At 57.2% G+C, this 26,140-nt stretch overlaps 1 protein-coding gene across 3 annotated transcripts in view; it reads right to left on the bottom strand.

Annotated features, from left to right (window-relative positions):
• RAP1GAP2 (RAP1 GTPase activating protein 2) overlaps positions 1-10,319 on the bottom strand; it is a 66,150-nt gene extending 55,831 nt beyond the window's left edge. For 2 of the 3 annotated variants that reach the window (XM_075033105.1, XM_075033106.1), the window contains exons 1-2: positions 10,002-10,319; positions 5,989-6,024 (exon numbers count right to left, since the gene is read on the bottom strand). In XM_075033105.1, the coding sequence (XP_074889206.1) occupies positions 5,989-6,024; positions 10,002-10,081 (116 nt within the window). In that variant the 5' untranslated portion in view covers positions 10,082-10,319. The remainder of the gene's footprint in view (positions 1-5,988; positions 6,025-10,001) is intronic. The other variant, XM_075033110.1, reaches the window with a different exon arrangement.
• Between the last annotated feature and the right edge of the window lie 15,821 nt (positions 10,320-26,140).

Raw genomic sequence — 26,140 nt, 5'->3', positions numbered from 1 at the left:
TGGGGCTGCTTTTTTCTAAACAAACAAACCAACCAAAAAAACCAAACAAACAAAAAAAACCAAACAAAAAACAACAAAAAAACACAACCAAAAAACAAACAAACCAAAAACAAAACCAACAAAAACCAAAACAACCACACCAAAAAAACCCAAACACAAACAAAAAGCAAACCGCCAGAACATCACTGAATCAGTGAAGGACTCGAATCTGGATCCGGCACAGCCAAAGCCCACGGCAGCTCCAGCCACCCACCAGCCATATGCACCGGGAGCCCCGGGGGGGGCAGGTGCTTCGCCTTCCCCCCACCAGCCAGTCTCCCGCCCGGCAGAGCTGTCACCTCGGGTCTGCGTGAGGATAGCACTGACATTTATCGGTGCAGCCCTCCAATCCCCCGGCCTTGGCGAGGGCTGGCCCAAGCGCGCAGGAGGCGGCTCGGAGGCGGCAGACGGCGAGCGGGGACAGTGGCAGCCAGCGCCCGCGGCAGCAACAGGGACCTGTCACCGTTCCTGGCCGCCCGCCTGCAGCCTCCCTGGCACTCGTGAGGGGCTTTGTCCCAGCAGGGACCTGGGCACGAGACCTGCCGCCGACACAAGGACTCGCTTTGCCCGGGATGCCGTGTCCAGCCATGTGCCTCCAAGCTGCCACGGCCCTGCACAGCCACGGTGTGACAGGAATCTCCCGGGAGAGGAGGCAGAGCAGCGGCTTCGCTGGGGAAACGTTAAACAAGGTAAAACCGGGTTTACAACATCGTTTTGAGGGGACTGTACCATTTCAGGGCATGCTTTGCCTCCTCGCCCCTTGCTGCTGCACGAGCACAGGGGAAATCCTGCGAGAACCCACCCGACACCTGCGAGGGGACTGCTGCTTCGTGACCCATCACGGACGGTTTAAGTTTCCAGCAAAACTTTACAAAAAATCAGGGTGAGATTAGAGTCAGGGGACCGAGAAGGATGGCTTAGGAAAAGCTCAGAAGAATTTGCTGTGATTAGACAAGCCACATGCACATCAGCAAAAATTAATATAACTGACAACAACAACATCAGAAAGGGAGAGGCACCACTCCAGGGTGAAGAACATCCAAGCCGGCAGGGCAATGGGTATTAAACAACCTTCGCCTCAGCTGGGGACCCAATTAACGCTCATCTGCACACAGACCCATTTAGAGACTCTGCCCAGCACTCGGCCGGGAGCCTGGACCGGCCCATACCTCGTTTTGCCCCTTCAGCCCCAACACTGATTTTAACTGATCTTAAAGTTTGCTCCAAGTCCCAGGGCATCCTTGAGACACCCCACCCCACCCCCCCCATATTCTTCTCTTGCATTTCTGCACCAGAGCCCAAATACCTGCCTCCCCAGCACACCGGCTGGGAGGGGGTGGCTGCAGGAGGTCTCACCCTGCAGCCTTGGACATAAGCAGTTACAAATCAAGTGAAATAGGAGGCCTGCCCGCCTCCCCTGTTCGCTGCAGACGGCTGCTTAGCAGTAGTTTTGATAGCGTTTTGGGGGGATTTTTTTGCAGTGTAACACATATGCTACTGCAGCTAAAGTATAATTGCAAAACATACATTTGCATGCAATTATCCATTTTAAAAGGTGGTAATAAAGTCTAAGGAATTTACTTAGACACAATCTGCTCTCCAGACCTTGTCCTCACAAGACCTAAGCACAAACCTCCGAGATTACTGCAATAGTCAGTGCAGCTACAGCCAAGAAGCTAAATCATTCCCACATCTTCCCATTAACTCAGCTCTGGCCCATCAAATATTAAAGAGCCTCAAGCCTGGACACAGCTCGTTTTACGAAGGTCAAGTAAATCTTTCATCTCTTCTCTTTCCACCTTTATTTTCCACCACTGTTCCCATCACCAGATGAGCATCACATGCTCTTTCATGTGAATTTTAGCTGTACACACACTGACTCTCGGTAATTGGTGTACAAGGCCCTCCTGTTCCACAGAGATATTATTTCATTGCTATTTTTGCTTTATAAGGCTAAAGCAAGAGGTGACTCTTTGCCTGAAGAAGGGACTTTTTTTATTGATTTTTTTTTTTTTTTAAATACTCTGTGGTTTCTCAGTACTTCCCACTGGTGATAGCAAAGAGAAAATAACCAGTGCGCAGAGGGCTGAGGGGCCACCAGCAGGCAAAGGGCTGGCTAACCTCCCGCGCGGGACATCACCCGACCAGTGCATTCCCGAGAAGTCTGGATGGATGGAGGAGGAAGGTCCCCACAAGTTCATCCCCATCAGAGGAAGGTCCCCACGGGTTTGTCCCCATCACACCTTGCCACCTCCAGCATCCCCAATACAAGGATGTCCCAAAGCAGAGGGGGCTCGGGGGTCCCTGCCTGGCCCCTCGGGACCCCTGCACTTGCTGTGCTGCCTGGGGTTAGTGCAGGGCAGTTCTGAGAAGCAAACACACTCATTAGGCAGACTCATCTGGCTGGGGTTGATTTCTGATATGCAAAGATCCTTCGATAGGCTGATGTTTTCCTCCAGGGTGACCTCCCCACTCGGGAAGTGGGTTTAGCTGCCGTCCGGGTCAGCTCTTCCCTTCCCCGGCAGCACAACCTGACCTCAAACTCCACCACATTTTACAAGCCCTGCATGAAGCTGTGCCCCAAGGAGCACTAAGGGCACCACACGAGCATCCCACCATCCCAGTGACACTGCTAGCTTTCTGCAGAGACCTGATGCGACCCAGGAAAACACCAGCACCAAGCCAAGGTCTGGAGGGCTCCTTCTGGACGTGATGCCCCTTTTGCCAGCCTGGGGGGTTCAGCTGCCCCCAGTGTTTTCCCATGAAGCTGGTAAGAAATAAAAAAAAAACTTAGCAGAAAAACAGGGATCACAATGCAATTGGTCCATGCCAAAATCCTGGGTCCACACATGCCAAATCCCATTTACTGCACAAGTTCCTCAGTCTCCGTCTCACAGCACCCTGGGGCTGGCCCCCGTCCCAGCGGCTGTCGGCAGCCCCGGCCCCTCTCGCGGCACCCGAGCCCCGCAGCACCAGCTCCTGCTGCCACCCCGGGGACATGCACCCCCCAAAACCAGCAAGTAGAGTATTTCCAAGCTCTCCCCCAAACTCTCCATCCCCCATACACTGCCTTTGGGTGCCTTGCAAGGCTGCCCAAGAGCAGCCCCCAGCCACACAAGGTGGGAGTGTGCCCGAGCTCTCCAGAGCCACCCACGGCTCCCCGTGGCAGCCAGCAACTCAGCTCTCTCCTGTCCCAGAACAGTGGTTTTGAGAGCCAGGGACGGCCCGTTGCCAGCCTCACGTTTAAACCCAAAGCAGTGGGACCGGGCGCACAAGCTCCCCGCTGGAGAGCCGACACTTTCAGGCTTTTCTGCCCTGCCAGGGCACGGGCGCAGCTCCCCGAGGCAGAGCCAGTCCCAAACTCACCAGAGCTTCCTCGGCATTTCAGAGACTGAGCGCGAACGTGGCCGTTCAGCAGCAGCCGCTCCGGGGATGCTCGGTCCTCCGCAGCGCCTTCCCCGCCTGAGCGCAGCCCCGGTACCTCCCCGCGGTGCCCATCACCAAACGGGGCCAGCCGAGCCCCTGACCGCAATGCCAGGGCTCTCCATCCATCACCTCTCCTCGACACTCCCACTCCGCAACGTCTACTCACTCTCTCCAGTTCTGAGTCCCTCAGACATATTCATGGTTGCCATAGGAACTAATGAAACCCAAATTAAAAAAGAAAAAGGAGAAACAGACAGAGGGAAAACTGCTTTGATGCTCTAGTGCCACCTGCGTGTGCGAGTTTATTCCGCCGAACAAGGGCGGCAGGCAGGCGAGCAGCCCCGCGTCTCGCTCGGGCCCTCCCGCTGCCCGGTTCGGTCTCGCCAAATACCGACTTCGCTCTCGCCCCCCGAGAGCCCGCTGGGACCCGCAGCCCCCCGCTCCCCTGGGACGGAGGGGCTCGATGCTGCCCCAGCAAACAGCCCTCGCCCCGGGCAGGAGGGGCCGGCTCAGACGGGGGGTCCTGCAGCCCCCCGGCCGCACGGGGACCCCCTCTCGGGGCCACATCCACCACCACGCGCTCGCTATTCCTTCCCTGCCAGGTTTCTGCAAGTCAATATTGATGTTTGCAGCACGCACGAGGCTTTGTGAAGTGCTCCTTGGCGTGCAGAAAGCAGCTTGTCTTTTTGTTAACAAGTTACACACTGAAAGAAAATTGCCTACGCCTGGTATCTTAGCCAGAAGGCTGCAGCAATAATAAGAGGGCGTTAGAAAACCAAAACTATTTTTTTATTTTTGAAAGCTTTTACAAATACCTAATGTGGCTCTGGCTGAGCCCCAATTACAGGACCATTTAATGAAGCAATCTGTCCACAAACCAGAAGCGCTATGAAGCTGTGGAAAGCATTAGCTGCAAGTAGCTGGGATAAAACAACTCCAGTGGATGCTCACCAAATGCCCTGAGCAAACCCCTTCCTCCAGCCGGGGCAGGAGGGAGGGCGGGAGAAACGTGGCCACAGACCCTCACCCCTGCCCGAGCAGGAGCATGGCAGCATGCCCCACGGCACTGGCACAGCACTCCAAGCACGGCACTAATTGCCCGGCATGGTGGGGAAAGGGGGTTAAATGGTACTTCTGCAGCAAATTTGCTGCACAGGCCCTGGAAAAAAAAAAATCAGGGCACAGTGTATGGCGGCATACGAGGAGCAGCTAAATCCTTCTCAGCTCCATGGGAAAAGGCAAGTCTACTGAGATTTCCCTCCACTCCTAAAAGCGGTAAACATTGATTTAAACTTCTCATTAGTTCAGCAAAAACCTGAGCAATGAGCGTAGCAACAGCGTCTCTGTTGTGCTATTTACAATGGGCATTTGCAGGCTCATTCAGGCAGCAGGTTCCCCCAAGGCTTTCTGTACACTTTTCCATTAATGAATAATTTGCACAAGTAATGATTATAGAGGGAAACCACATGAGCCGTTACCCATACACATTACCCCGAGCTCAAGGGAGGCTTGGCCAGAATATTTCTATATTAGCACACAGTTACACTGATAGTGCCGGAGCCGAGCATGCGCTTGCAATGGAAAACCCCCAACTTGGGGAGCTTATCCAGAAACTGGGGAGAGGGGAGGATGCGCCACGGTGGGAGGGAAGGATCGGCCCCCCCGTCGCACAGCCGGGAGGACAAGGCCCGGTGGGGACGGGCGGCAGGTCCCAGACAGCTGCGAGTGCTGGGAGGACAGAGAGCATCGGTACCACCATTCCCAGTCCTTTCTCACTTGCTCTTCCCCATCCAGCTGATGGCATTTTCCAGCAGGGGTGGTGATCCCGCACACCTCACTCCATTACAGAGCAGGATCTGGCCCAGCGGCCGCCTTGCCAGAGGTCATGCAGCCCACACTGTCAGCTTTCACCAAGTCCGTGGCAAACCCGAGATGGACCCACCAAGCAACACCACCAGCTCACAGACCCTCCTGGGCCCCAAGAGCACCTTCGCCCCTCCCAGAGCAACTCCCAGAGCCCCCCCAGCAGCAGGGGAGCTGGAGCTGGGTAACAAGCACAGGCACCCACTATCCCACAGACACCCACCCCCTTTCCAGACTGCAAGAGGCAAAAACAAAATTAAAAAAACCTCCAGACTCTACTGAATTTACAAACCAGAAGCTTGGTGGCAGCCCGTCCTGCTGATTCCCACCCCCATCCCTCCCAAGGCAGAGCTGGTGCCCCCTGAATTGCACCATGCATGCCTTAACCCACTGATCATACCACGACTGTGTCACTGCGTTTATTATAAACGCTCAGTGCCTGAACCACCTTGGACTTGACAGGAGAACAAGCTGTATGACAAGCACAAACACATCTCCAGGAACGGGTAGATAACGGCTGGTCTACCCCTGCACAGAGCTGGACCCTGGAAGACAGCCCAGCTAACAAGAAAGCATCCTTCATGCACAAAGCCGTCTCTCCGCACCGCGCATCTCACAGGGAAATCGCTTTACACAAGAGAGAAGAGTGCGGGTACTCACTTGATCTTCAGGCTGGCGAGCATCGTCTTGTCGATCCTGGGGAGAAAGCAGAGGAGCGCGTTATTGCGGGCGCAGGAGGGAGGGCTGTCCCTCCTCCCGACTCGGGTACGGGGGCTGCCGGCAAACCCGGCCCCAGCATCTCCTTCGGAGGTGCCATCGGTCTGGCTGACGCGATGATCACCACAGAAAGACTTGACCAGAAAATAAAATCAACCAACATTTAACCCAAAGTGAAGCCTGGCAGCAAGTAAAACAAAATCCCCCCAGTGACTTCCTGGTGGTGACCAGTGGAGAACTGTTGCCTCCTCATCCAAAATGCCAGAGATGAACTGTGCACCAGAGGGCATTATCCATGTCTCAGCTCTCTCCGAAGCACTGGCTCACATCTCCCACAAAACACATATTTAAAGATGACAGACCCGACGTACTGGGAAGATCACGCCAAACCCCACAAACTCGACCCTGCCGCCTTCCAGGGGAAGGAACAAGGATACAGCAGGGTGCAGGATTTTCATACCTGGCTGGTCGCTGCCTCGCTGCGTGAGCTCAGGCTCATCCCTGCAGGGCTGTGCCATCCCCACCTGGGCACCAGCCGCCGACTTACCCTTTACTTACCCCCTTACCCGCCCGCAGCCGCTGCGAGTACCCGTGCACACACCGAGAGCCCTGGGCAGATGGAACGCAGAGCGGCCCCATCGCTCCCAGCCCCGGAGAGCTCGCACGGGGCCGGTAGGCCCAGTTGCTTCACTTATTTATTTGGCACCGTTAATAAGTGCCTATCTCCACAGAATCATTGTGGTTAAAGTCACATTAATATTAATTAATGCAAATCATAGTAATGTCTCAAAATGCAAAATTATGTCTTTTGGCAGTCATTGCAAATGCTCTGTTATCTGCCGCATGAAATTAATTCCACATCTCAAAAAAAACCCCAAACCAAAAAAAAACCACCAAAAAAAAAAGAAACAATCAAAAACCCACACACCAAAACAAACCCCAAACCCCACTTGTTTTGCACTGCAATCACAGAGGACAGGGCAAGGCTGCAGAAATGCAGTTTCCCCTCTACTCGCAGCTTTACCACCCTCCGCTCCCAGGCTGAACTTCTCCATCACAAGGAGGCTGCACCCGCAGGTGACGCAGCGGGACCGGATCCCCGGCACGCCACGCCACAGGCTGAGCCGGCACCGGGGCAGACACGTCAGGAACCCCGCGTGGGGTGTCCCCGCTCCCCACGGGCGAGGGCAAAGCCACCCTGCACACCCCAGCCCACCCTGCCTGCACGCACCACGACCCTTCCCGGGGTCCCTCTCTTGCTCAGACTGACATTGCACTCACAAAACCCCACGGCCACGGGAGCTTCATTCCAGGCATTTCCCCGAACGTCCGCTCCTGGAGAGCCGGCACGCTATTGCTCCTAAAAATAGACCCAGGGCACTCGCTATTGTCACTTAATACTTAACAAGCCTGTCCGCAGACCTTGTCGATCATTAAATCGAGTTGAACATTAAAGCGTGTTGGTGTAAATAGCTGTTGCCAAACTCGGTGGCAGGTGCAAATGAGCCATGGGGACAGCGGGTGGCTGGGGCAGCTTCTGCAGGACCCGCGCCGGAGTGGGGAGCTGCACCGAGCAGCTTTATCCGAAACGGCAGGAAGAAAAATCAGTTGCTGTTATTTGGCCTCTTGGAGAGGAAAAAAAAAAAGTGACAAAAAAAAAAAGAAACACGTGAGAAACAAAACCCTTCGCTGGAGAAACCGCAGTTGCAATATGACTAAGTTACAAGAGCCGCTTCGTCAGGCCCTGCCCTGCGCCCTCTCCCGAGGTGGGGTGAAGTGAAACACCGCATGCCCCGGTCCAGACTCCTCCCTGTGCACCCCAGCACGGCCCTGGGGCTCCCCGAGACCTGGCAGCACCAGCAAAGGGGGTGTCTCCCCCCCGCTGCCGCCAAAAGCGGCGCCCGGGGGAAAGGAGCGGCCGACGCCAGCTGGGTGCCCACGGCCTGGGAGGAGAGGGGACGAGGCTGGCACCTGCATCCCTCACTGGGGTCCCAGAGAGCCGGGAAGGGGGGGCAGGCAGGGCTGGGGGGCAGCTCCCGGGCTGCAAACGCCACGGCTTTGCATCGCCCGCGATGGGCATCCCTACCTCCAAGGGCAGCAGAACCACGTCTGCCGCCCCAGGACAAGCACACTCCTCCCGGGACCTCGCTGCTGGCAGATATGGCCAGTAGACATTAAAAAAACCAAACCCCAAACGATTTACACTCCCGCGGAGGGCTGGAAATAGCGACTGCAGCTACCGACAGCGGTGGCTGGGTGTGCCCGGCCGCCCCACGCGCGGTCCCCACAGGAAGGGTGTGTCGGTCGCAGCCGTGAGAAGATGCAGATGCAGGTACGGGGCTGCCGCAGGTCCCTTCCTTTCCCGTAAACACCCGGAGAAGCGTTTTCCCGGCCGCGCATGGTGCTCTCCAGGCGACGCATGACTGCGAGATGCGGGGTCTTCCCCAGGGAGTCGTGCACCAACCCTGCTTGGGAGCTCCCCCCCGTACCCCCTAGCCTGTCTTCCTCACTGTGCAGACCCCGATGCTGATATTTAAAGGAAAGCGCGCACCCTGCTTCCTGCCAGCCCCAGACCATGACGGCGGCACAGCCCCCTAACAGCCAGCAGACCGCATTTTCCTGCATGACTCTTCGGCTCGTGGTTATCTTTTCCCTGCAACTGCCAAAGCGCAGAAGGAAAACAACTGAGCAAAGCCCAGACGGCCCTGAATGCCCCTGCAAGGGGTTTGGGGTAACAGCTCCGCTCCGTCACAGCCAGAAGCTGTCAACAGCAGCAGCTCCCGGGATGCGCCTGGTGTGATCGGGGCCCCAGAGCCACTGCTCCCAACAGCAGCTGCGGAGCAAAGCTGCCCAATAGCTGCGATTTCTCTCTGCCACAGAACGAGCCCACATTTCACAAAACTTATTTTTACAGAAGTTCATCGGAGTGCTTCCTTCCCATTTTTATGTAAAGAAAAAAAAAAAATCCAGCTGAGACAAAACACTTGGCTTCAGTAAGGTGCGTGGTTCTATTCCCAGGAGACTTTGCCGAAACCCTCGACAAGTTCGCTGCCCTCCCACAACCCTCTCGGGTACTCAGCATTTCCCCCAGCAGGTTTCTAGCAGCTCCAAGCCCACCGGCACAAGTGCTCGTCCCAAAGCCCCTGGGGCTCCCAGCTGCCCAGCCCCAGCCCCTATAGCAACCACGGCACCAGGAGAGGAAGGCAGAGCAACCCTCTGCGCCAGCACCACACAGCCAAAATCATTACAAAATTGCCAATTTGGTCATCAGCTCCCACAGCCCGATCACAGTCACGCAGCACAGTCTTGGAACGGGCATAAAATACCTCAGAGAGAGGGAAACTGGAGGAAGGGCAGAGGGAGAACAGTGCCATTTTCTTAAACCATTCCCCTATAGATCAACACATCTCGGAGGGCAGGGACATGAGAAGCGAACAGTCCCTCCGAACCCGGGGTGCCGGCGGCAGCCGTGGGGCTCTGCTGAGCACAGACAGAGCGGGGACAACTCTGGGAGACACCGATGGCACCGGGAACGTGCCACGGACCAGGTGGGACCTCGCTGTGAGGTGCTGAAGGCGGCTGTGAGCGTCGCTGCCCGGGCAGAGGACGAGTGGGCAGCAGGTCCTCAGCAGCGAGAAAAAGGAGGGGGGGGAGAACCACAGGACCCTCTTGCAGGTGACATGCCCACGGGAGCCCACCACGAGCCCCCAGGGAGGTCCCCTCACTGCTTGGCACCCGCAGGGCTCCCAAAGGGCACGGCGGGGGGAAAGAAGGTCCATCCCGACTCCCACGCGCTCCTGCTGGCACGGGGCAGCGGGAAGGGCTCTGCCGCAAGGGCACCGTGCCGCAGTGCCGCGGCTCTTCCTCCTTTGAAGCCACAGCAGGAAAAAAAAAAGCTCCTCGCACAGCCCCACGCTCCCAGTAGCAAAGGGGAGAGAGAAAGGAAAGGCACCCACCAGCCGTAGCCGCCGAAGGAGACGCTGCGTTTTCTCTGGAACATGGTGCTGGCTCGGTGCTGCCAGGGCGCTCCAGCCATGGCGGGGTCGGGGGGGACACACGCGGTGACGGGGCCAGCAGCACCCGTGTGCCAGCCGCGTGGAGGACGGCCACGGCGGGCGCTTCCTGACGGCGTGCACGGCGCTGCCCCAGCACCTCCTGGTCAGTGCAGAAGCGCATGCACACATACAAGCACCAGAAGAAAAGTCATTTCCTTTTTGTTTTTTGGTGTGGGGTTGGTTTTTTGTTTTGGTTTGGTTTTTTTCTTTGTGTGTGTGTGGCCTCAGGCTTTTCACAACCTTACACTGCAAATATCGTATTTCTCCTAATGGCAGGGGCTGCGGGCAGCGCTGCGCAGGCAGCGTGGGTGTTGCGGTCGAGCCACAGGCACGGCATCGCCCATAAGCATTGTGCCATGGGGCTGCCCCCACCCTGCTTGCCACCGGGGCCCGACGCAAAGGGTCACGGGTGGCAACACCAAGGTCTGCCTCACAGAGTGGTTCTTCCCCTGTCTGTCCCCAGAATGGCGGGGCTGCGTTCACTGCACCGGGCTGGCTCCCCGGTAGGGGATCCTCCAACTGATGCTCCAGTGTATTTCACGGGACATCTCGCTAAAAGCATTAAACCTCAGTAAGCAAAAACCTCATCACCTCATCTCTCACGGCAAACAGATCCCTGGCTGCCCCGGAGCCTGGCAAGGCATCTCCCACCCGGCCCCCGCGGCACTCGGGTTTTCTCTCCTCGGCAGCTCCGTAACACTGAAGCGCGTGTCTGCAGTCTGACCAGCACCGAACCCCCCTGGTCCCTTAACAGCAGGCTTCAGAAACCCCATTTAAATGGAAATGCTGACCTCTAGCTGGGTATGAGCTCCTATCAATCATAAAGTCCCAAGAAAACAGACAATCGTTCCCTGCATCAGCCTTCAGGCATCGCATGGCGCAGCAGAGCCTGTGGGGAAGTGAAGCCGGTGCCGGGGGCTGGACACAGTGCCCAGGGGGGTCTGGGCACCCCAGCCTCACACCATCTGCTTCCCCAAACCAGCCGCCAGCACCCATCTGCACCCACTCACATCTGGGTTGCAACAGGGGCTCACCCTCCGTGGGTCAAAGTCAGGAGGAAGGGTGGGAATCCCGAGCACCCCTCAGCAATTGCGGCATGGGGGGGGTCTGCACTGCCCCAGGGCCGTGGTGGGTCTCGGTGCGGGTGACACCAGAGTGGAGCCTCGCACCACAGCCAGGAGAGGACGAGCTGCGTGGCCGCGCATCGTCCACCGCACGCGAGATACCGGAACCCAAAGCTCGCTTCCCAAAGTCCTGGCAGTTTGAAGACCAGCAGAAAGCCTCCGACTGCCAAGGTCCTACTGGTTCGGCTGCTTGAACACTCACCTCCTACCCTGGTGATTTACAATAAGGGCTGGCGCGCAGAGACAACATCCCCTCGACTCGGCACCGCCGGGCAGTGCCCGGCTCACGCGGCTCCCGGGGGACTTGAGGCAGCTCTTAGCCCAGCGCTTGGCACTTGCAGGAGTCAGACTCTCATCCAAGCACCCAAAAGCTTTAAATTGAGAGACATTTGGATTCCGTCTGATGTGTGAAAGGAGGGGGGGGATTGGGAGTTGGAGAGAGAAATCACTCAACTCCAGGGAAAAAGCTTGGATTGAAATCCAGCTATTTCAACCAACTCCTACTTTTCTGCCCACGGCCATCTCTCCTTAAAGGGATGAAATGATAGAAGTCCTTTGCATTTTAGAGCTCTTAAGGACATTATTTAAAAAAAAAATCCTAAACCTGCTGCAGGCTTGAAAGCTATAACTCAGGTACCATGAAATATTTGGAGCAGACATTTGCTTGGAGCACATTTGTTTCTGGCGTGCATGCTCCGTGTTAAAGCTCTGCATCAACAGCAGTGTGACGTTATCCTCTCACTTCATCTTCCCCCAGGTCACGTCTTTCTTACACTCATACCAGTTGATTTCTGCCCAGCTCTACTGAGCTGCTCACGATTTACATGCCTGAAAATAAAAGCTTCCCCGCATGGCCGAGCTCTGCAGTGCATCAGAACACCACCCAGCTGCTGCAGCTCCAGCGCAGCCCCGCACACAGAGGTGCGGTGGCAGGTAGTGACAGCAGCCATGGGAAGCATCAATCTACAGCTGGCATCGCACCAGAAACAACTTGGAGAGTCCCAGGAAAACAGCCAGCTCTTCGTTTAAACATTTACTCTTGCAGCACTGTAAGCACCAATTACTGCATCTTGTTCTGCCACTTCAGTCCTCACGTGAACTCGCCGTCGTCAGAGGCAACATGGAAGCAGAGAGGGCGACGGGGAGACACGCAGCAAGGCAGGGCCAGGCTCCCCTTTAACAGGAGGCAGTAGGTCAAAATTAGTCTGGCAGGTCTTCCTTATGCCTCGTCAGCATGACAGTTCTGCCAAAGCACGAAGAGTGACTCACATACCTCCCCCAGGATTTCGGAGCCTAGGAGGGCAGGACCTTGATACAGCCACAGGGATGTTGTCTCCATTTCCCGCTGCTCAGGAGAGGTGCGAGGCAGCCCCCGCGCGAAGCCCACCTCGCCCCACACCAGTGGGACCAGCGCCCGGGGATGCCCGTGGCTGGTGGGGACAGAAGCGGAGCTCTCCCTGCTCCCCATCCCCACGCGTCCCACAGCCCCCACAGACACAGGTGACAAACAGCACTTGAACGAGGCAAAGGTTAAAAAACATACCAAGGACCCAACTCCAACTCCCAGAGGCCACCAGCCTCCCTCGACTCCAGGGTATCACATCAGCGCCTGCCCAGCATCACCTCGCCCGCACGGGAGCGCATCCAGAAATAGTTTGACTGCAATGACATTTTCTCGCTTCTCCTCTTCCCCCCAAGGTATTTCACACAGTTGGGCTCAAAAACAAAAGAAAAAAAAACCCTCCTCCTTTCAGAGGAGGCACAGCCAAATCGTAACTGATCAGCCAAAATTAAGAAACAAAGGCCTGGGGGAGGATGCCTCCTTGGTACCATCTGCACCAGACAAAATTAGCATTTCCCAGAGGCCTCTGCCAGAACTGGGAGCCCATTGCCCTGACCTGCCCTGGCCGCATTCCCGACTCCGGTGAGCAGCCCCAGCCCCACCAGTAACACTGGGGAGGGGGTGCCACACAGCTGGGGCAGCGAGCCCCATTGTTAACAGCTGATTAATAAACCAAACTCCCCTGCAGCACCAGGCACTTGCAGCTCCCTGGAACACAACCCCGGGCCTGGAGCACCCGGAGCAGCTCGTGGGGGGACCAGCATGGGGGAGAAGTGCCCCCGTTTTGGCTGGCTCCATCGCAGCCCCCAACCAGGCACAACAAAAGAGCGAGAAAGGGGAGGGAGCGCGAGGCTGCGCCGACAGCAGCGTGCTGACAACCGCCTGACACGAGAGCTTAATGAGCACAAACTGCCGGGCTGCGATTCTGTTTACGAAAGGAAGCACAGGCTAATTCTGCATGGTCCTGACTCAGTTCTCTCATCACCTAATGGGGGACCACGGGGCCTGAACCACCCCTGACATCGAATCTCCGGCTGCCAGCGAGACCACCAAAACTGGGGCATTCAAAGGTCCGTGCAACACAGCACCAGCGAGGGGCTTCGGCGCGGGCGGCAGCGTGGGGCTGACCCTCTGCCCACAGCCCTGGGGCCGACCCTCTGCCCACGCGAGTCCTCGGCACGGATGGTGCTGCCCCTGCCGAGGGACAAGCAGCAGGCACAGGCAGAGGAGGGGGCTAGCACGGGTACCCAGCCATCTCTTAGGCAGTCAGAGCCCAGACCACTGAGCAGAATTATGCCCAGGAAGGGCAGCGTAATTCTTTCCTTTGTTACTGGGGCTAAGAGAGACTGATTGCATCATTAGTGCTTTAATATTGCATGCGGCGCACTGAGGGTATTCATCTTTCTATTATGATTCTAAGGAAGGTTGTGGGCACCCAGAAATATTAGATTTTGTCCTGGCAGGAAGAACACACTGTGCATATCATCAGCCTCGATGCACAAAGCAAAGGAAAACAGTGTCCGAATTAATTCTGACTCAGTGCATGGAATATTTTTAACAGTATTTTCTCCCCTTTATGGTGCTGCTGAAGTGAAATGAAGTGAGGAACTCACTGCCTTAAACAGCAGCTTCCCACAAAACCCAGCTTGCTGTCAAAGGTGGCTACTTAGAGCTCGACAGCCAACAGGTCCGCAGCACCAAGCGGCTCCCACCATGCTCCCTCAGCCCCAGCCACTGCACCGAGGAGGGGGAACGCTGTTTGTCGCCCAAGAGGTGAGCTTCAGCCAAAGGACAGTAAAGCTGAGGAGAGCTTCCAGAGACCGTACCGTACCTCCATCGGTCTCAGGGCTGCTCATTGCAGGGGACTCCATGACTGCCTCCTTCCAACAGCCCAAACTGCTGCTTTGTTCTTTAGGGACAGACCGCAGCCTGGGTTGCTGAGCCGCACAGCCTGCTTATCTACAGCCTGCTTCTTAAACTCATTAGGGAGGGCTCAATACATCTGAGGTTTAACTGGGAGGATCAGCCTGCAGAAGAGAGCAAGAACTGCAAACACACCCACGCAGAAATTAAGAGCTAATGCCCAGCAAAATGCTCAGCTGGCCAGAAAAAGAAAGTTCAGCATGTAAATTATTAGCAGCCTCCTTAAGAAAGGCAGTCCTGCTCCAGATGCTCCTAGCCAGAGGAACAGAAAACAGGAAGAAAGAGTGTGCTGAAAGTGCCTGGGGAGACAGGCAGACTGTGCCTCCGACCTCGGCACCGAGGTTTTATCAGGCTGATGACAAGGCTCGACGGTCCACGCACCAGCAGCACAGGAGAGGTGATGCACTGCAGCCCAGTGAGCCCCCAGTGCAAGTACACATCCACTGCAAGTACACATCCACATCCACACACATCCACCTCGTCCCCTGGAAGGAGCCGGCAGCAGCAGCGACCCTGCAGCTAACAGCTCTGGTTCCTGCAAGCACCAGGGTTTCCACGGGAGCCCCAGCACCCATGGCTGTGGTCCCCGCTCTGGGGATGCTGGGGGGAGGCTGGGTTAGACACCACAGAGCCCAGCGCATGGAAAGCCCCGCTGCTGTTTTCACCCCGTCCCGCATGCTCTGCTCAGCATCAGCTGTGAGCTGGTGGAGAGCGAGGTGGGGGCAAGGGACAGCGGGGAGCTGGGAGAGGCGGGCCAGCTCCTGCCCCTGCCAGGGTCCAGAGCCCACCCAGGGACATCAGAAACACGGCAACGGTGAGGGCGAACGCTGGGGTCAGGGCTCCGGGGAGCACATTTTCCACCCACAGCATGTACGTGTCGGGGCAGATTCAGTACTGGATAAGGCCCAAGAGTCTCTTCCTTCCAGAGACCAAGGTTATGCCCAGCCCACGCTGCAGACCACGCTCCAGCTCCTCTTCCACGTTCTTGAGGCCATTTGCCACCACTAACAGCTCATGGACTCATCCCTACGTCCAAAGCAATCTGGTCCCTCCTGCTCAGTTCTATGAAAATGGCTAAAAACCAGATCTCGGAGGCAGCCACCGCTCAACCCGTGACAACTCACTTCTCAGGCAGTGGTGACAGGGGTACGTGCACCCAGCCCAGACCCCACAGCCAGGCGCTGCACCACAAGCATTCCCAGCAGCCTGGGGAGCACCCGGCTACACCTTGGGGACCACAGCACAGAGGAGGGGACCCCAGGAAACCAACAGCCGCAGGCACTGGCTGAGCACCCCCTACCCCAAGTGCTGGCCAGGCACCCGTGCCCCCCACAGCCTCCAGGGCCAGAGCCGCTGGCTCAGCTGCAGCTTTCAGGTTTCTAATAAGCTCTTGGCACTGCTGCCCCGAGCTGCATGGGGGATGTCAGAGAGACGGGAAGGTCGGATGACTCAGCCACATGGGGCCGCATCCAGCCCAGAGCACCCCCAGCTCCTCTCCGCCCCCTCAAGCAGCTGTCCCGCACTCTCTGGCCAGCTCTTTGCACGCCGTGAAAGGGAGGAGCTGGCATGAGCCGAAGGCACTGGCAACGGCATGGCCGGCACTGCAGCCTTCCACCTTACCGAGCCCCCAGGGCAGGCACAGACAGCCCTGGGCTGTGCCAGACCCACTCCAAGGTCACCAAGAGAGGTGGAGGAACCCGCTGGCTGCAGCGACGGACTGAGCCCAGCACAGGGAGGGCTCCTGTCGCACACACTTCAGAGCTGGGGAACCCACCCCCACGATACCCAAACACCTTTGGGCAGCAGGAACGGGGTAGCACCGCTGCTCACCGTAAAGTGATCTCCAAATCACGCCGTGCCTGCAGCCAGGCACCAGGGAGGCCAGATCCATTCCTTAAACGAGGCAGCTCAGTGACGAGCAGGGACAGGCAAACTCTGATCAGCCAAGCTGGGGACCACAGAAAGGGCCGTCCTCGAGCCCCCCATCACACACATCCCAGATAACATTGGCAATGGGTGGGAGCAGGGCTCTGGGATGAGCCAGCAAGGGCCGTGCTCAGCCTGGCAGGGCAGCAGGAATGCAAACGCTTCTGCGGGACCACTGTGGAGGAAAACAAGGCCAAACTCTGCAAAGCCTGCGTTGGTTCAGGACGGTAACATCAGCAGGAATCAATGCATTTAACTGTTTGTGGGTCTGAAGTCCATCAACGCTAACTTGTCTTTTCTTTGCAGTATTGATCTCGTTGGTTCCAGGCAGTGCAGAGGGGAGGCGAGAAAAGCCCTGTCCAGGCTGTATGTTCAGGAGCAAACCCCACTCTCCTGCCACGCAGAGCAGGCGACTCCCCATCCCTCCGAAGCTCACACTGCGCATGGGGTCGGGAGAGTTGGACATGATTCTCCGGGTCCCTGGCTGCTGCCTTCAGGCCTCCTGGGGGTAACTGGGTTTGCTGAGCACCCTGCAGCACCGAGAACATCTCCAGCATTCACATTTTGGACACACATATGCTCTCCAGGTACCCAGCCTGACACACAGTAGCAACTGGTTTCTCCCAGCATCACACAACCCAGCTCTTTACTGCAGAGGGACACAGATCTTGTCTGATCACAGCGCTATGCACAGAAAGTCATCACACAGACTTCCAGGCTCATTAAGTTCTTTCAGCCCACTCTGAATTTAACATACAGAGTTGCTTGTTTTCTCGGGTCCACCCATTTTGGAGCTCTGTCTTGTTAGCGAGGGGATGAAATTCCCCAGAGAGGTTCTCTCTTTAGTAAGATTTTCTGGGTGTCTCTTCCCTACCTCTTCCAACCACATCCCTTTCCAAGCAAGTTGAGCCTGAGAGAGGATACTTCCGAGGAGCAGCAGACGCCCGTGTCCACACACACCGTGCCTCCCCCGAGGACCAGGCACGAAGGTTTCTCTGTGCCTGCTGTGACACACACGTGGCGTGCCTTGCCTTGCCGAGGATGCTCCAGAGACAGCCCAGCCCCAGGCAGGGCAGGCACCGCTGCCCCCAGCGTGCCCCCTCCTGCGCCCAGGGCCAACCCTGCTGCAGGCAGATGGGCAGGCAGGCGAGCTGGCAGGCGAGGCAGCTGGCCATGCCCAGCACCAGGTCCCTGGGCACCGTCACCACGGCTACCTGCACATCCACTGTGCATCCCACACCGCGGTCCCCTGGTCCCAGGCTGCCGCTGTTCAGAGGAGCAGGAGCTCGTCGCCTGTTCCCCGCAGGGAACTGCATGGGCCAGTGGAGAGAAGATGCGTTAGGGCAAAAACCGACAAAACCCTGTTCCTGCCGGCAGGCTGGCATTGGCACACCGCCAGGAAAAGAGAGCATTTGGCCCAGATCACACCACAAACATGGGGAAGGGATGCAACTGCAGCCTATGAAGAAATTGTGACAAGACAGAAAAAACAACTGTTTAAACTAAAAACCAGGGCTGGCAAAACATGGGGGTGGGAAGAAAGCATGGATATGAGATAGACCTGAACATGCTTTGGCTGGGAATTAGGAGGTTTCTAATCTTTAATACAAACAGTCTCTGGAAGAGTTTCCTAATAACAGAAGGGGGGGGGGGGGGGGAGGAGAACAAAAAAAAAAAAAAACAAAAAACAAACAACCCTAACTGATGGTCAGCATGTTTATGAAGACACTGCACGAGATGATGCCTGCAGCAGCAGGGAGCTGGGCTCGGTGAACCAGCACGTGCCCTCGCACCCTCCTCTCACAGGGGCTTCTCCTCACAGCCCACACGCTGCCCTCCAACAGCATATGGTTAAGCAGCGACTGCCTGAAGCCAAGATGTGCTGGCACAGGATTAGATTTAGGCAGCAGTCAGGGCTCAGATTCAAGGCCAAACTTGTACATGGTTCCATTTAAACATTGCAAACAAGACACACAGGATTTCAACTCAAGCTTTTCAAAACCCTGCTACATCTTGCCAATATCACCTGTATTTTTCTACCGGTTTGGGTGGTTTTTGAAAGAGCTGGGCTAGATTCAAATCAAAATCAAGAAACAGCTCTTTCTGGTTTGGCATCCAACTTGAAGGCAGATGTTAACTCTAAGCAGGGATTCATCTACCCCCACGAAGTTGGAAAGAGGTCTGGGGAGACTGAGCTGTTTTTAGCTCCTGGAAAACATGTCTCTTCCTACTGTTGCTGTTGAAGTCCTGTTCCTGTTTCCACAGCAGCCGCTAAGGACAACCAGAGCATCTGACTTCAGGTCCACGACAGGCAACAGCAGCAGAGGGACTCTCCGAGCAGCCCCCAGGACCCTGCTACCATACGGATACGCTTAGGGCTGAAGAGGAAGGAAGGATGATAAAACAAACATAAGCAAAGCAAAAAGGCAGTTTGCTGCTATGGTTATCGTGAGCTGCCCTTTGGGAGGAAGCAGCAGCAGAGGGAGAACAAAATATCTGTTAAAGCTGGTGTGTACAGAGAGCGAGCCTGTTGGCTGGAATCACGCTTCTTGTTGAATCTGAATTTAGACTCCTTGGCATGTTTCCAACCCTCAATAAATCGTGCCGTGTGGACAGATATCATGTCCCTTGTGCTACTAAACCAACAAGCAGTCTTAAATAAAACAGAGGAGCCTGGAGCGCGCAGAAGATGAGGAAACAAGGCAGTACCTGGCAGGCTCCATCTCATGTCCTGTATAAGCCAGGGATGCAGGCGACATGCTTGCGCAGCCCTTACCAGCTCCGCGGAGCTCGCACACCAGGTTACACGGGAGCTCTGCCCGCAGAGATGCTCTCTGCTCTGCCTTGCGAGCAGACATTACGCTGCTTCTCAGGCGGAGATAAGCCGCAATCTCGCTCAAAGACGGGGGAAGGAGGGTCACCCCTGCAAACAGGGCACTCGGAAAAACCTCATTCTGTGCCCTGTTTCTGTCAAACGCAAAAAAACCCCAAAACCTGGGGCTCCTCAGCAAAGAGGTGCCCTGCAAAGGCAGGACCGCAAGCCCTGGCAGCCCTGCTCGGAGCGAGCGCCAACGCCGCGCACCCCCAAAGACATGGGAGCGGAGCACCGAGAAGACCTCCTGAAGTTGCCTCCTTCGGATTTTCCTCATTTAACGCGAGCGTCGGCCACGGGCACGGCGGGCACACGGATCCCACCCTGCCCGTCCCCCAGCCCCCGGCGCACAAAGCCTGCACGCCCGAAGCGGTCACCGCGCATTTAAACGCCAACAGCGAAGCCGAGAGCTGTGAAGCGTTTCAACAATAGATCTCCCGGCTCTGCCTCCCGCTCGCATTCAGACGAGCCCCTCCAGGGCGAAAACAAGGACAAACACGGACTTAAACCTTTCCCGGTAAAGGCTTACTCTGCCCGTGCACATCCCGGTCCCCGCACGCTACCGAGACGCCGCTCTCCGCAGACCGGCTCGGCTTCGGCGACCCTCGGCAGCATCTTACCTTGCTGTCCCCGCTCTTCTCTCTGCAGAACCCGCGGCCGCTGCCAGCCCCGGCGCTGGGGGGGGGTGTGAGGGGGGGTGCGGAGCAGCGCGGTCTCCCAGCCCCGCAGCCACCGCACCCCCGGGTTCCGCGGAATGCGCGCCCGGCGCTGCGCACCCGCCCCCCCCGGCGGCTGGGAAGCGGGGGGGGGCTGCGCTGGCAGCCCTGCTGCAGCCAGCACCGAGCTGGGGGCTGGGGGGGGGGCTGCCGGGGCAGAGCCGCCTCCCGCAGCCCTGCCCTGCCCGCAGACGCCCCTACGCTTCACCCGTGTAGAGGAAGGAGAGCTGCTCAGGCAAAGCGTGGCAGCAAGCTGGAAACTGGGACTGGGTCCCCGGGGGGGGGAGATAGGAAAGAATACGGGGTTCGAGGTGCGGTGGGCTCCTGGGCAAGGGTTATTCACCCAGGGGAGTTCGGTAGCATCGCTGGAGCAGCGCCAGCCAGCGAAAGCTGAAGATCCTGTCCATTAAACCTGCCTGGGGCTTTTTGGAGCGAAAGGGTTGTTTTGTGAACAAACAACTAGAAAATGGTGCAAACCCCTTTGGGTTCAGCTTTGAAAGCAGGCTTTAGTCTTGCATGTGAGCCCCTTCATCTATTACAGCTGAATTAAAGACAGACACAGGCTGGACCAGGCAGAAGAAGAGCTTGCAGGACCAAACTCTGGACCCACTGAAAGGAAAGGCAAGATTCCCATTCCCACCGACGGGCCCATCCTTCCTAGCTCACAGGGCATCTACCCCAGCCCCACGCTGCTGTCACCCAGCAGAGCCCAAAGAATGAGCCTGCACCACAGAGCTCAGCCCAGTCGTCACAAGCTGCATCACTTTGGTCCCACTGGTTCCCAAAGAGATTCAGTGAAACCAACGCAACTCCCTTTTTTGGCAGCCCTGAAACCCATTTAACATCACTCAGCATCGACGTAGGTGACTTCAGCTACCGAAGGCGCTCAGGGCTGAGCCGGGCAGCCCGCTGCACCCCACGCTGCTCCCCAGCCTCCTGCCTCTGCACTGCCCGGTCCCTGCCAGAGCGTGCCAGCAGCACACACGGCCAGCGCTTGCACTAGGTGACCAACAGCCACCCAACTCTAAATCCATCACAGTCTCTCGCACCCAGGTCTGCTCTGTGTTGCAAACCAAACAGCCACAGACACGGCACTGTTCCCTGGCAGCGGGCAGCTGGGCCCAGCTGCCAAAAGCCTTCCCCTGCTGAAGGAGAGGCCCATCCCAGGAAAAGCAGCTCTGCCAGCGGCAGCATGCCTGCTGCTTCCAAACACGACACTGTGTGTGTGGGACCAGCGCAAAACCAACCCGGCTGTGTGAAGAGCCATAGGAAATGGGACACATATTCTTGTCCTCCTATGAAGTGCTGCTCAAGTGGGACCAATGAGCACATTAATGTGTACAAATAATAAACATAATAAAATACACCTGTTACATCATCCCCTCCAGCAGATCAGCCAGCCTCTTGCTCAGCTGTGTCACTACCATTACACGAAGAAGAAGCAATAAGTGCAAAAGAGACAGTGATCTGATTAACATGACACATAAATAACATGACAGACTGAAATGCCACAGAGCATCTCAGTGTCAGCATGCCACCTGCGGCACTAAAATGTCCCCTAGCCAAAGCCTCTGCAGCAACGTGCCATGGCTGAGACCAGCATCGGCACTGGGAGGTGGGCACGGCTGCCCGCTCTCCGTGCCCTGTCCCTTGATGCCAGCGGGGACACGCCAGGGCCGGGAGGCTGCAGGACACCTCGCTGCTGCCAGTAACAAACGAGGGGCTTAAAGATGATAACACATCCCCAGCTGTGGCTTCCTCCTCACCCCTGTCCCGCAGCTCCTGAAGCAAATGGCATGACATGGCCCACGGCAGCTTTGTGCCCCGAGCGGGGCCAGCAGCCCTGCTCCCTGTCTGCAGGCACTGCCCAGGTGGGCTGCTCTCCTGTCTGCTTGTAGAGTCAGAGTTAGCCAAACCCAGGACTTGCTGAGCTGGAGTTTGCACTTGGGCTGCTCTGGGCAACAGTCCCAGCTGCAATCCGGGTAAAGATTTTATCTGCTTAAGAGCGATGCAGGCACCATTCATAACTGGCCACTGATGTCCCACACACTCTACCAGACTTCTCCAGGTAACTTCCCAGCCCACTGGGAAATCAAATTAATCCAGTAGAGTTAACCCCAATGGAACTTAACATTAATTATAAATGACACCGCATGCATTTAAGTTCCACATACTGCATGATATATGTGCATCAGGGGTGAGATTAACGCAGCCTCTGACAGTGATTTGCAAAAGTTAGTTAAAATCAATAACCAGCAAGGTAATTTCAGTTTTTGGAAGGCCTCCCCAGCAGCAGGTGGAGGAATCGCCGTCTCAGGAAGCGGCTGGCCGCGGCACACGTGCACACTGTGGCTCCCACTGAGTAAAGTGGGGGGCACCTCCCTCCTGCTCCTAGAAATCTCTTCCCAGCATGGATGTCACCTCCCCACCTGCTCCCCACGAGTGGGGCAGGGCCCTCTCCAGCCAGCCTGGGGGCTCTACTGCACCATCCACCCCCAGAGACCCCTCACCCTGCAGGGACCTCCAAGAGCACCCACAGCCCCTTCCAGCCCCTGCTCCCCACAGCGAGCTGTGCGTTTCGGACACCCCCTCCCTCCCGCTGTTATTCTGGTACATGTGATTCTGGGGAGATAAATACTTCAGGGCTTTAAGGGCTCTCAGAGCAAAACTACTGCTGAAATGAAGAGGGAAAAGCTTTTAGCTGTGTAGCCACACCGGGACTCGGGTGTTTCAGTGCTCTTAACAGGCAGGAAAACAGACACTGCGCTATATGTGTCTTGAGGCCCACAAGGCTTTTATGTTAATGGCGTTTTATCACCAAACACTGGGATCTGAACCGACATCGATGCATATGCATCCGCAGGGAGAGTCATGGCACATGCCCAGGATGTGGCTCCAAGACATGTTCTCAACGAGCTGTGAAGGGGAGAGTTTAAGCAGCAAATGAAATCGGGGTATCAGAACAAATATTTTCAAGAGACAACTTATGGTTGGGAGATACACGGCCCCTGGCTTCCAATTTATTTTTTAAGTAAATCTCAAGCGTCCTACATGCATGAAGCAGATCCTCAAAAGATTGTGTGCTTGACCAGAAGCATGGGGGTTTTAAAAATAAAAGTTTGGGGAAGCAGTCTGTAATTTGTGCTTTCCACTGCTTTAAACCAGAGGGGTGCTTATGCGATGCTTGCAGCTCCCAGCTGCAACCCCTGCATCTGGAACCTTACTTTAAAATGAAACCCAAGATGCTTGGGTATTCACAGGGCTCCAGAGACAGGCTGAGGCTCAGGAGACCCATGTCAAAACCACGAGGGCTCATGACAGACTAGGCTACCGGCAGCACTGGCAGGGGACATGCCAGCGCTCCCCACGGCCCCCAGCCCTGCACCCACTGGCCCCCCCTTACCTGCTGGGTGAGCCCAGGTCCGCCCGGCTGACGATGCGGTGCTGGTGGGGCGAGTACAGCCACTGGAAAGCCGTCAGCGTCCTCTCCTCGATCCGAAACCGGCCTTCTCGCACGTACCTAAAAATAACAGCAAGAAAGACTGAAATATTTATTAGCACAGGATTGTGGTGAGGGAGCTGCAGGACGCAGAGAGCGACTGGCTCAGTCACGCTGCTCGGAGCTGCAAGTCCAACAGCACCACTGACGTGTTCCTCAGTGGAAACAGCAAAATGACATTACAGCCCCGTCTGTCTGCATCCCTGCGCCGTCCCTGTCCTTCCCTTCCCATCAATGGACGCTCTCACGAGCACACGGCCGCGGCTGTGATGGGGCATCCCTTCAAGGGCAACCCCCATGGGAGGGGATGGTGGCCCCCCCGGCCACCCTTGCTCCTTGCCACCAGAGCAGCGGTCCCCATCACCCTGGGGCACAGCCTGCCTCCAACAGCTCCTGCCCGGCTGCTCTCCACCAGCCCTGTCCCCAGCGTTATCACCGGCTCCAAGACCAGGCTAATGCCTTTCTAACCTTATTTCAAATGTCAGGCCAGATGTTGAGGCTTAGTAAGTAATATTCAAGTGATGAATTGATGGTGTTTATTTTGATTAGAGAAGTACAGGTTCTCTGTTACATGAGCAAAATGTCGGTAACCGCAGTTGTTGCCATCTTTTAGAACACAAATCTGCTGCCTGCCTCCGCCCCAACAACCAGCTGCGCTTCACACACCTTCCTCTGAACATGAAATTTCATCAGCAAGTGATTAATTATTTAAAGCCCCTGTAGTACTGGTTGGAGACACACACACACGCACGCACACACAGCTGCGGCATCCGTGAAACCCCAGCCAGGGCTGGGGTGAGTTTGCGGTCCTCTCCTCTGCGTGCGGATGCTCCAGGCAGTGCGTTCCCACCATTAACCACAGGGATCCAGCCATGCTGCCTGGATGGGGCCAATGTACCATGGGCTCCCTGCAGCTCTGATGAGCAGGACCATGGCTGGAGCTGTTCCCTGCTGCTGGGCTCTGCTGCCTGCCTGAACTCACCCAGCCCAGCGCTGCGGGGTCCTGCTAGAGCCGGGTGGCAGTGACAACGCAGGAGTCAGGACCTCCCGCTCTCACCAAAAGGAAACCCAAAAGGCTCCTTGAGTATCCCTGCTACAGACTGACCCACTAATTTTCTTGGTATAAGCAACCAAGCACATTGCAGTCCCAATGCTCCCCTGCAGCTCTTGCGTATGATAACATTGCACAAAGCAGCAGCAGGCAAGCCAGAATGTCTTTTGGGAAGGAAGGGGGGGGTGAGGCAGTGGGGATGGCAGAACAGCCAGGCCAAGTAGTCATTGTAACAGTTTGGGTCTATGCCTGCAAGAAATAAAAGTGCCGGAGGCTGCCAAGGGGGGGGGGGGGAGAAAAAAAAAAAAAAAGAAAAAAAGCTTCACAAGCTGAGAGTAGTGCTCTGACAATCTCCACTCTGGCTGTTGACCCAGGTTTGCAGGGTTCCCACCCACACCTGGGAGCCCCAGCACCCAGCCTAGCCCTGCTCCCCACCCGGCCGGTGCTGGGATGCAGGATGAGCCCTGGGCCCGCTCCCAGCTCTTACATCAGCAGCACCACGCTGTAACGGGAGTCACCCCAGTCACAGCCTGGCATCGCTACAGCACCCTGCTCAAAAGTCACAAGCTTTGGACGTCACAAACTACATACACAATTAAAAATAAAAAAAATACAGAGAAAGCTTGTTTCCAATGTCAGCCCGTCCCGGCTGCTCCGGTCACCGCAATCGCCGTGTCCCCAGCAGGAAGAAGCGGGTCCCCACACACCAAAGCCCAGCGCAGCCTCAGCATCCCTCCACACCCACGACAACAGCCAGGGTGTCCCCAAAGCGTCCCCCGCGTGTCCCAGAGACTTCCCGCTGGCAGGTACAAGACCCAGGGACACCCGGGACCCGGACGCTGCTGCTCCCCCCGCTTCTGCCGTGCGGGGCAGGGGTAGTTCCCAGAAGCAGGATCTCGCTTTGGGATCCGACTCTTCTACCTCTACCGGACCCCAAATGCCAGAGATCCTCCTCGCAGCAGCTGCGGCCCCGAACCGCCCCCTCCCTGCCCGGGGACGTGTCCGTTCCCCCCCCCCGACTGGAGCAGGGACCCCCCACAGCCCCACACCCGCGACAACGCTGCGACCCTTGGAGTGCCCCGGAGGGCCCCAGGGTGCCGGGGATAAGCGTCCGTGCCCCCCCCCCAACCCACCGGAGCCCTCCCCGGCCGGGATTCCCCTCTTCACCTGGCTCAGCAGCCGGGACTCCCCCCGGACGAGGAGCACACCCCACCCCCCCAAAGCCGAGACCCCCTTGCAAACTTACCCCCCCCCAAAGGCGGCCCCCCGGGTCCCCCCTCCCCGAGCCTCCCGGGAGCCCCCAGGGTACCAGCCGGGCCCCCCCCCGGCCCATCCTCTGTGCCCCCCCCACTCACCAGCGCACCAGCTCCCAGCGCCGCTCCCCCGCCGCCTTGCCCGAGGCCATGCCGGGGCCGGGAGCGCTGCCGCAGGGCGGGCGGGGGAAGGCGGGATGGGCCGGGGGGGGGATCCCCGCCAGCACACCCCCGCTGAACCCCCGGCAGCGCCGGAGCCCGGGCACCGTCCCCCGCGGGGGCTGGGGCGGCTGCGCCGGCTCCTGCGCGCCCCCGCCTCCTCCGGCACCCGGGG

This window comes from Buteo buteo, chromosome 7, assembly GCF_964188355.1.
Source record: "Buteo buteo chromosome 7, bButBut1.hap1.1, whole genome shotgun sequence".
In the NCBI taxonomy this organism is placed as follows: Eukaryota; Metazoa; Chordata; class Aves; order Accipitriformes; family Accipitridae; genus Buteo; species Buteo buteo.
Note: the sequence above shows the minus strand (reverse complement) of the source record. Positions and strands in the feature narration are given on the sequence as shown.